This window comes from Acomys minous, assembly GCF_964271855.1.
Source record: "Acomys minous genome assembly, chromosome: 6".
NCBI lineage: Eukaryota > Metazoa > Chordata > Mammalia > Rodentia > Muridae > Acomys > Acomys minous.
The window spans coordinates 95,259,378-95,269,882 of NC_140487.1; the positions used below are offsets into that span (position 1 = coordinate 95,259,378).

The following is a 10,505-nucleotide window of genomic DNA, read 5'->3' on the forward strand; positions in this document are numbered from 1 at the left end:
CCGCACGCGCCGCGCGCCGCTCCGCCGCCCGCCCCTGCCGTTGGCCCTGCGCGGCCCAGCCGGCGGGGAGAGCCGAGACCCTGGAGGGGCGCAGGAATCCATCAGGTTTCTCCACCAGCTTGCCTTGGGATTGGAAAGAGGCCAGGAGCTGCATGGCTAGGCCCTTCAGGTAGTTGGGACCGGGTGTGGCTAGTGGGCGACTCAGACACGGGGTTAAGGCCTTACCAACTCTTTCATGGGGGCATGATTCAGATTCAAGGTCAGTCAACTAGGGCTGACTGCTTGGTAAGACCCTTAACGATGTTGACGGAAATTGACGTCTGGGTTAAAAGCATGTTGGATGAGATTAGGGGGAGGAAATCCAGAATTGGATAGGAATGGGTGGAGCTGAACAGGGCAGCAGGGATTGAGACCAGAGAAGACGGTTCTGGAACGGCTTAGGTGTTCATTCAGGACTATCAAGAGAAGTAAAAATTAGGCTCTAGCAAGACCCAGGTGTAGGGAGTTTCAGCAATGTTAAGCCTGCGAGGAGAGCTAATTAGCTGTAGTGAGTTTGGGTCTAGTGCACAGGGATCAAGGCCGTAGGACTAGCAAGATCCTAGAGTCCAGACTTCCAGGAAGAGGCTCCTGCACCTAGTCTGCCTAGCATTCCCCCCCCCCCCCCCAGCAGTCAGCACTGTCCAGAGCAGTGACAGAAAGTTAGAAGAGGTTGGAGTGAGTGCACAGACCCTACCCTTCCTCGGTGAGAGGTGTCGCAAAGGGCCAACAGAAGCCTCATTGACTGGGACAAACACCAAGTTTATTTCATGAACACTAGGAAGATGGGCTGGATGGGGGTGTGGGAGAATCGGATGCACAGGTGCACAGAGGCACCATCAGCAGCCTGCTCCGCACACTGGGGTTCAGTCTGGACTGCAGTGCCTCCAAAGTCAACAGGCAGCAAGAGGTGAGTGCAGGAGGGCCCTGAACGCCAAGCCCCGGAAAGGCTAAGGGACACAGCTCCAGCTGTCCCAGGAAACCAGCAATAAATAACAGCGGGCACGGCCCCACCAGACACCCCGTCTAGTCACCCATCTTCACTCTGGAGGTCTGCAAAAGAAGAACAGGACAAGTCAGGCAGGGACAGTGATAAAGTGACAAGATCAGAACCCGCAAGCCAGTGGGTGGATACAGGCCACAGATGGATGACTATACAAGGACAGACACACCACGACAGACAGACATGCCCAGTGACAAAGGAGTTCAGTTGTACAGCAAAGACAAGTCCCACATGGAGAGTGCCAGTGTCCCCAAGGGCCAACCCAGACAACCTTCAGGTGGCCATTTAGGTCACAGACCCACACACTGTGACCAAATGCACAATTCAGACATGCTATTCTGGTATCCTTTCCCAGACATATGCACGCAGACCCTAAGAGGAACACGTCACGTTAGACTGACACAGACACCAACCCAGGATATATCACAAAGAAGACGTTTCTAGAGACAGCAGGGAGGGAAAAGATGCAAAGAGACTAAAGAAGAGATATGTGCATATAAGGCAACAATGACGAGGGAACCGAGAGATGAGAAGGGTTTCCACTGTTATGGGTAAAGAAGGGAGGCACTTCTATTCCTCTAAAGCTGAGTAAGGTTGGGCTGGGTACAAGGACAAAAAGGCCAGAGCTCCAGGGATGGGGATGGGAAGTGGGGTGGGGCGGGGGTGGATCCAGCACCTGAAGGATTGCCACAATGACTCCAAAGAGGCCAATGGCACTGCCAAAGATCTCCACGATGAGAATCTTTACAAAGAGGCTGGGGTTCTGTGCATCCGCCAGGGCGGCCCCACTGCCCACGATGCCCACACAGACTCCACAAAACAGGTTGGACAGTCCGACTGTGAGGCCAGCCCCAAACATGGAGTAGCCTGGAGGATAAAAAGCAGCTCAAGTGAGGCCAAGGCAAGCACAGGAGACGAATGAAGTGTCCAGAACGGGCCAAGGGGGCCAATCCCACCCCAACACTGCAAAGTGGACTAAAGCAGCGGAGTATAAAAGGAGCAGGTGTGTAAACCTGGACACGTACAAGTACGTGGCCAATGTTTCTCACTATGGAGCTATGTAGTGCTGGCTGGCCTCAACTCACTGCCTGCTGCCGCCTCCCAGTGCTGGGATTAAAGGCCCCTACCACCATGCCGGGCAAGACCAAGCATTTTGGCTGTCCACTTACCTGCATGATAGTTTCGATGGCCAATGGCCTTGGGGTCAGTAGCACTGAAAGGCTGGGGAGGACAAAGCCAAGTCACCAGAAGCCATCCCTTAACGCACCTACCTTCTCTCCCCTCCAATCATTAGGCAAAGCGTAGACCGTATCAATGGATGCCTATCTCCTCTTGGCGTCTCCTTACCTCAGCCATGTTGCTAATGACAATGGCCATGATGATGCCATAGATGGCCACAGCTTCACAGAAGATAATGCTGGCAACAGTAATGGTAAATGGGGGGTGGGGGGTGGGGGTGGGGGAGGGGTGGAGAAAAGAGAGGAGAAGGAAATCAGCCATTCAGAAAATCCCCAGCCAACTTTCCTTGACTCACATGCACGCTGCGATGAGACTGGTCACCGTATATGTCATCAGTCCTCCACCACAGCTGGGTTTGACAGAGAAAAGCCCTTATACTCACCTAACCAAGTTCTTGGTCTTGATTCTGGGGGCCTTGACTCCACCCCCAAGGATGGAAGAGCCAGTAATATAGATGCCCCTGGTGGAAGGATAAGAAAAGGAACACAAGTAGTCATGGTCATCAGGATTATTAGGACCCCAGCGATAGTTGGGTGCAGTGTCACACGCCTGTAATCCCAGCACTCGCAGAGGCAGAGGCAGATGGATCTCTGAGTTCGAGGGCAGCCTGATCTACAAAGTCCAGGACAGCCAGGACTACAGAGGGAAACCCTGTCTCCAAAAAAAGAAACAAAAAAAGGGAACCTAGTGATGCCACCACCTGCTCCCACTGCCCCTCCGACTGGTCCCAGCACCCCAACACTCACCAGGCTGCTCCAACCACAGACAGAGAGATTGCTAGGCCAATGCCCAGATTTGACCACATGAAGGGGGAAGTTTCAGTCAGGAACCTGGTGTGGGAACACGGATAAAAGTGACTCGGCTGTGGTCAGGAACGGGCAGGGGTAGGGAGACCACACTAAACTCGGCTGCCACCCAGTTTCAGCCCACCAGTCCCTGGATGCTACATTAATAGATTTCATATTCCCCAGTGTGTGTGTGTGTGTGAGAGAGAGAGAGAGAGAGCGAGAGCGCGAGCGAGCTGGGCTCAGACTACAGAAGAGAAGAGGGGCTCCTCGGAGAATCCTCTCCGTGCCCTCCCTTACCATGCTACATCAAAGCGGAAGCCCAGGTCAAAAATGGTGTAGCAGATTCCTGCAGCAAATGAGGAAAGGAGTTAAGGGCTGCTCTTTTCAGACACATCCTCCAACTTAAGAGAAACACTGCTCCGCAACCTACATCTAATTAGACAAGTGAAAGTCCCGGAGCGAACAGCACCTCCGCCCAGGCCTCCATTTTTTTTTTTTTTTTTTTTTGGTCACTCCCTAGATAACCGGTCTTCAATGACACCAAGCCCCTCCACAAGCAGGAGAGAACAGGCGTTGCGCCCAGGCCGCGCCAGATCCCGCCGGCCCACTCGCTGTTTACCCAACAAGCTGTGAAGGGGGGAGGGCAAGGAGGAAAAAGAGGAAGCGGGGCGCCCAAGTCTGCAGCTCCTAGGCGAGAGGGAGCCGGCGGTCACGACCCTGGAAAGGCCAGTGTGGCTCTCGCAGCCCGGGGCCGCCGTCCTCCGTCGCGGGAGGGCTCCGTGCTGGGCGGGCTCCGGCTGCCACCTGCCATCTGCCCCCGCCCCAGCTGGCCAGCTTGGCCCGCCCAGGCCCCGCTCACCCACGACGATCATGCAGGCCCAGAAGGCCACAAAGATCCCGGTGTAGAGCAGCGCCAGCCCCGTCATGGTGGCAGCGACGGCGGGGGTCGGATCGGTGGGACCTGAGCTCGACCGCGTCCACCGTCCGCCCCGCAGTCTGTTGGCCCGCCCCTCAGCGCCACCTGACCGGCGCATGTGACGCGCAGTCTCCACGTGACCCCCCTGCGCACGGTGGCTGGCTGCCTGTGGACCCGGCTGCGGGTGACGTCGTGCCGCCGAGCACTGTGGTGGTTGTAGTCTCGCGGGGCGCTCGTCGAGACAGGTACCGGCTCTGCACTGCGCTGTTCCCTAACTTGCCCGTGGACTCCCAGTTTATTCTCTAACCAGTGCAGATCCTTCTAGTCTGTTCTAGTCCTATGTAGTTCTAGGAAGGCACTGGAATGTTCCCTCTGCTTGAAGCAGGATTTCGTGGTCTGCTGGTCATCAGAGGTCATTCTTCTAGGTTGCCTTTCCTAAGCCAGAGGCAGGCTGGAGTGCCAGCTGTGAACTCCCATGATGCCCACGTAGCCTTTTTTTGTTTTTGGAGACAGGGTTTCTGTGTAGCCTTGGCTGTCCTGGACTCGCTTTGTAGACCAGGCTGGCCTCGAACACTCAGCGATCCACCTGCCTCTACCTCCCAAGTGAGTGCAGGGATTAAAGGCGCACACCTGACCCAGGCGATCCTTATAAGGCCATGCCATTCTCCTGTTGAAATGCCCTGCAGTTCCTAGTACGCTCGGGCCAGAAGAGAAAATCCTTAGAATCCTACAGCATGTAAAGCAAGCACTAACACAGAGCTACATTCCCAGGCCCCTAATACCTCATATTCTACCATGGGCCAGCACCCTAAAAGCTACACCTCCAGCCCTCCGTAACTCTACTTAGGTTGAGGTGCCCACTAGAGAGTCCAGGAAGCAATATTGATATTGAACCAAGGTATCAATATCAAATCACTACGTGTGTTCTGTAGCTATTTGGCCCCCATGTAGGGTCCAGCTTGACTCAAGGCCAGCCAGCCTGTGCTGAGGGTCCAGCTTGACTAAGGCCAGCCAGCCTACGCTGAGGGTCCAGCTGTATCTAAAAATATTCCACTACCCCTGGAATGTACTTACCCCTCCTAGCTAGCCTGCTAAATTCTGCCTTTGCAAAAAGATATAAAAAGCACTTGCTGGGCTGGAGAAATGGCTCAGGGGTTAAGAGCACTGACTGTTCTTCCAGAGGTCCTGAGTTCAATTCCCAGAAACCACATGGTGGCTCACAACCATCTATAATGTGATCTGATGCATACTGTATACATAATAAATAAAACCTTAAAAAAAAAAACGCACTTGCGCCTGCTTTTCAAGGTCTGCAGCTTGAAAGAGCTTGTCAGACCTTGATGTGCACCAACTCAATAAAATTCCTGTGCATATTGCACCAACATTGGACTCCGTTTCTCTCTGGGGACTCCAGGTATAGACTAGAGATCTCTCTGGAGGTCTCAGTCTTACAGCACCATGGTGACTGAATTCCGTCTGTGGTTAGGCCCAAATATTCTTTTCATGCCTTTTAGTCTGATAATACTTTTTCTTTATAAGATCCAGCTTAGGACTCCCCTGTCTGGGACGCCTCTCGAGTCCCCTTCAGGAGCCTGCCATGGGGTCCAGCTGTCCCTGGGGCGCCCTTCTTCGCATACCGTTCGGTTTCATGGGCTCACAATTTCCTCCCAACCACATTTTGAGGACAGAAATCTGATTAAATATAACATATCCATCCACAGGAACTGTGTAGAACCAAGGTTTATTTGGTGAATAAAAAGAAACAGAAAAAGCATTCCATTTATTTCAGTTTCTTTGGTGTCCCCAAGAAACTAGTCTGAGCCAGTGTAGCCCAGCACTGTCCAGCAGAACTTTGTGCTGAGACGGAGCTGTCCTCCGAAGTCCACGTGCAGCCGTGCGAATGCCTGAAATGTGACTGGGAAACTGAGGTTCTCGTCCACTTTAAATCACAGAAGCCCTGTGTCTAGTGAAGACTTTCTTGGACAGTGCAGGTCTAGACCAGCGGTTCTCAATTAGGAGCAGTGATAGGCATCTGCCAACATCTGGAGATAATCTGGGTTGCCATAGCTGGGGGGGGGGGGGGACGTTCCTGTCAGCTGAAGCCAAACATCCTACCATATACAGAATAGCCTCTGCGGTAAAGAATGACTCTACCCAACATGTCAACAGTGGAAGAGCCCTGGTCTAGGTCATCCAACTCCTGCCCTCCCCCCGCCACCCACCGCCCGCAACAAGGGCTGAACTACCTCCTCACACCAGGGGCTGGGATGAGCCACAGTCCCAAACAAGCCCTGGGGCTCCTCACTCCCACCACCAAACCGGCAGTTACTGCACTACTGTGTGCTGAGCCAGGACCAGGACAGGCTAGGCTGCTCCGCAGGGAGGAGCCACCTGCACTCCCCCTGCCCAGGCCTCAAGTACCATTGCGAGAGGACGAGAAGCTGGTTCAGGGAGCACAAGTCCCAGCAGTCTTAACGCCCTCCGACTCTGGCCTCACATGGTATGAGCTGCTCCCCTCATCCTCATAGGCAATGGCGATCCCTCGTCTTCCACTGACGGCTTCTTTCACTGGTGTCTGGCCCAAGCGGGGCTCCAGCCCCTGCCAGCTCCGGGAGCTAAGGAACGACGCTAGAGAGAGAGAGAGAGAGAGAGAGAGAGAGAGAGAGAGAGAGAGAACAAGCTGTGTGGGCCGGGCCTGGACAAGCATCCAGCAGCGGGCAGCTATTTGCATGCTTACCTGCGGGGCTGCTCTCAGCCAGCTCCAGCTGGGGCCTTGGAGTTAGGGCCGAACATCCAGTGTCACTCGGTGACTTCCAAGAAGGTGGTGGTCGGAGCTCCCCAGAGATGAGCGACACATCTGGGGTGTCCCACAACTCTGACTCGGGTGGCGGGAGTGGCACATGGAAGGGAGAACCTGACACGGAAGGAGAAAAGAAAGCTGTTCTGGTTCCTCAACTCCAAGCCCCAACTTTCAAGCCGAGACTGCGGCCCCCACCACTCACCAGGCAGCAGCTCTGCATAATGTGTGAGGTGGGGAGCGAGGCCTGGAGGTGGCCAGGCAGGGTTACAGGCAGCCTCCAGTTCACATGGTGTCAACACAGGCCGCAAGAAGCCACCTGAAGGCTGGGGAGCGAGGGCTCCCAGGGGACAGGACAACAGCACAAAGACATCCATCTCGGGGAAGTTGGCAAGCTTGGCAGGTGTGGGCCTCCCCAGGGCCAACACATAGCTACATTTTCCAGCAGCTTCAGTCAGTTTCCGCAGGTGTGCCAGGGCCTCACGGTGTTGAGCCACACCTAATGTACCTGCCAGCAGCCCTACCACACGGGCATCCCTGGCCCTCTCTACAAGATACAGTCTTCGCGCTCGTAGCCGCCCAGCCTGCGCACCCTGGTCTTGTGTCTGTCCTGTGTCTGGACAACAGGAAATGAAGGGCTGTCCTGGTGCCCACCCCAAAAGCAGTCTGCTCAGATCTGGATCAAGGCTGGGGTCAGAGCTTGCTTGAGAACCCCCCACATAGAAGGCACCATATTCTTCCAGATGTCTTCCTGGGCTCAGGGGGAAGCGGCGTCCGAAACGCTCCAGGGACTCGGGCTGTGAGCTTGGGGACTCCGCTGGCAGGGGAAGAGCTGGGCTGGCGATGAGTAGATCTTGGTACTTTGGGCGCAGGAGGGTGGCCAACGCCTCTGAAAGAGGAGGTGGTATCAGAGTCGAAGTCCGGCAGAGTAGGAGGTGTCTCTCATCCAGGTGCCTAAATATGACCCTAAAGCACAAGCTAGCTAGGCAAGAGCTCTACGGGCTTACCCCCTCCTTCCCTCACAGGTGTAATTTCTCACCTAGGGCGTGGGCACAAGCTGGCTCACTCAGCAGTACTACCGGTGCTGTGGTATCTGGGTTCTGGGCTTCAAAGGCCTTTGCACAGAGCTCTAAGGCAACAGGACGCTGACCAAGGACAAAGGTGATGGGCAGCAGGCGGGCTGGGGGGCTTAAGCAGGCAGGGCCAAAGTGTATAAGGGCTTGCGCTCCCGCCTGCTCAGCACCCAGCACATCCACACAGCAGCTGCAGGGAGAGAGCATTGGTGAGAGGTAGGCATTTCCTACCTGGAGAGAGTTGTCATCTAGAGGGAATGTGACCAGCAGAGAAAACGGTGACATGTTAGGAAATTCACTGTCACTGAGGGGAGCTGGCACCAGGAGTTTCTCATCATGCGAACACGGACAGTGGAGGTAGTCACTATGTGCAGGGAAACCCCACAAGGCGCAAGTTTCCTTCCTCATAACTTGACCACTTTTTTTTGAGACAGGGTTTCTCTATGCAGTCATGACTGTCCTAGACTCACTTTGCAGACCAGGCTGGCCTCGAACTCACAGCGATGCACCTGCCTCTGCCTCCCGAGTGCTGGGATTAAAGGCATGCACCACCACACCCAGCTTGACCACTTATTCTCAGCACGAGTTCATACCTGCCATAAGCTGTGTCCCCTAAAATGAACATCTTAGACCCTGTGACTTCCTCTAGCCGGGCAGCCACCGCCCCAGCATCGCCCAGTAACTGGTCAGGGAACTGCAAGGCCACCTGCAAGCGCAAGCCATAAGGTCAGCAAAAACCTCACCCCTCCACCAAGCGCCTCAAAAGAAACACGCAAATTTCCAAGCCCCTACTTCCTGGGGGACACTCAGCCCCACGGAATGGGTGGTCCGTGCAACATGGGCAGACTCCAATTTCCTCAACCCACCAGTTCTCACATAGCACCCAAGATCCCAAGCCCGCAACCCATGCCCAGAGGGGAGCCCTATGTCGACCCTCACCCGCTGACACCCTAAGTCGCAGACAAATTTCGTGACTCGCTCCAGCTCGTATACTCGGTCGAGGTCTTCCCGAGGGGTCAACAGTGCAGGGACGCCCGCCTCCCGTTGCAGGGCCGCCTCCGCGGGGCTGCTGAACGTAGTCTCCATCGGGCACGATGCAGTTGCGCCCTCAATAGTCCTCAAAGTCAGAGCAGTTTTGTTTGTGGATCGTGACCAACCCGTCCATGAGCCCTAGGATCGACACTGTACGCTTCCAAACTCCCGGTCCTCCACTACACATGGGCCTACGGAGATTACTTCCGGGTTCAAGGAGTGCCCTCAGACAACCAATCACCAGCCTCGCACTCAGGACCAATCGGAAGTGCCGCAAAGCCTTGTGGGTGTTGTGGTTCCACTGGCTGCAGCTCCCTCCTGGTACTTTCAGGAGAACCTGGGTAACATCAGCTTCCTAAGCCACTAATTCAGCGTGAGCAGGTTCTATATACTGGTCACATTAAGCATCTTCTGTGCAGTGAAGTTTGTTTTAAACATGTGCGTGCGTGCACGTGCACACATGTATACATATGGTAAGAGAAGGGGTTCTTGACCATCCAACTCCCTAACCCACCAAACCATCTCATGGGGTCCCATAATTTGCGACAGGGTTCTGCAGTGTAACTGATGCTGGGACTCCCAGCACTGTGTAATTTCTAACTCAGTGCCCACTGTTAGGGTTTGAATATTTGTGGGTGGACACTTATCACCAGGCTTCATAGGACTGTCTCTATGCTCTTTACCTTGTCAGCTGAAGGATTGTCCCAAGGGTCGTTATAACTTTACAAACTAGTCCTTGCATATCCCACGTGTTGTTATCCTCACACCTCACAGTCTGCCAGTCAGACACTGAGCCTTGCTAAGTTCATCAGGCGCCAATTCTTTTTTTGTTTTGTTTTTTTGAGACAGGATTTCTTTGTGTAGCCTTGGCTGTCCTAGACTCACTTTGTAGATCAGGCTGGCCTCGAATTCACAGCGACCCACCTGCCTCTGCCTCCCAAGTGCTGGGATCAAAGGCGTGCACCATCAAGCCTGGCTCAAGCACCACATTCTTAGGGGCAAGAATTATCCCATTTGATAGATAAGGAAACAAAATTAAAACCAGGTCTGCTAATGTACTCTCTCCCCACCTCCGTGGGACTGAACCTGGGTCTCATGCAACTCTACTGCTGAGCTACATCCCCAGCTCTAGACCCTACATTCTCCTACCTTATATACATGAGGAGAGATGGGAGAGGACAGAAAAAGGATTGAAAATAGGCAGATCTCTGTGAGTTCGAGGCCAGCCTGGTCTACAAAGCGAGTCCAGGGAAGCCAAGACTGGCTACACAGAGAAACCCTGTCTCGGGGGGAGGGGTCTAAAAGCATGTGGATTACTATCTCTGTATCCTCCAAGAGAGCAGAGAAATAAGTACTATAAGAACGGGCCTGATGGAGACGGGTGGAGAAACGGTTCAGTGGCTAACAGCACACATTGCTGTTTTTGCAGAGAACTAGGTTCAGTTACCAGCACCACATGGTGGCTCATACCCGTTTGTAACTTGTTCTAGGAGATCCCTTTTCTAATACCTGCAGGTAACTATACTCATGTGGTGTGCAGACAAATTCAGGCATACACACATACACATAATTTGTTTTTAATTGGGACTGAGGAGTTGGGTGATAAATGATACTGTGGAAG

The 10,505-nt window shown here is 54.1% G+C and overlaps 2 protein-coding genes and 1 long non-coding RNA gene across 6 annotated transcripts; 1 reads left to right on the plus strand and 2 right to left on the minus strand.

Moving 5' to 3' along the window:
• Nucleotides 1-16: 16 nt before the first annotated feature.
• LOC311599904 lies at nucleotides 17-3,919 on the plus strand. 2 transcript variants are annotated; one of them, XR_014780054.1, is made up of 3 exons: nucleotides 17-169; nucleotides 2,334-2,471; nucleotides 3,587-3,919. It is a non-coding gene; the product is annotated as an uncharacterized lncRNA (long non-coding RNA). The 2 variants fall into 2 exon arrangements; XR_014780055.1 differs by lacking the exon at nucleotides 17-169 and adding an exon at nucleotides 1,905-2,042.
• ATP6V0B (ATPase H+ transporting V0 subunit b) lies at nucleotides 778-4,213 on the minus strand. Its single transcript, XM_084786011.1, has 8 exons — nucleotides 3,926-4,213; nucleotides 3,364-3,412; nucleotides 3,025-3,108; nucleotides 2,661-2,738; nucleotides 2,387-2,456; nucleotides 2,209-2,260; nucleotides 1,716-1,906; nucleotides 778-1,089 (listed from the first exon to the last, which is right to left on the minus strand). Exons 1-8 carry the CDS (start codon nucleotides 4,098-4,100, stop codon nucleotides 1,063-1,065), a joined length of 726 nt encoding a protein of 241 aa, XP_084642137.1. The 5' UTR covers nucleotides 4,101-4,213; the 3' UTR covers nucleotides 778-1,062.
• A 1,494-nt stretch (nucleotides 4,214-5,707) lies between these two features.
• DPH2 (diphthamide biosynthesis 2) lies at nucleotides 5,708-9,091 on the minus strand. 3 transcript variants are annotated; one of them, XM_084785995.1, is made up of 6 exons: nucleotides 8,792-9,091; nucleotides 8,446-8,558; nucleotides 7,819-8,042; nucleotides 6,985-7,668; nucleotides 6,720-6,896; nucleotides 5,708-6,610 (listed from the first exon to the last, which is right to left on the minus strand). In XM_084785995.1, the coding sequence occupies exons 1-6, from the start codon at nucleotides 8,936-8,938 to the stop codon at nucleotides 6,429-6,431; spliced, it is 1,527 nt and encodes a 508-aa protein (XP_084642121.1). In that variant the 5' UTR covers nucleotides 8,939-9,091; the 3' UTR covers nucleotides 5,708-6,428. The 3 variants fall into 3 exon arrangements, with proteins under 3 accessions (XP_084642121.1, XP_084642120.1, XP_084642122.1); XM_084785994.1 differs by having other exon boundaries at nucleotides 8,786-9,091; XM_084785996.1 differs by lacking the exons at nucleotides 7,819-8,042; nucleotides 8,792-9,091.
• Nucleotides 9,092-10,505: the final 1,414 nt, after the last annotated feature.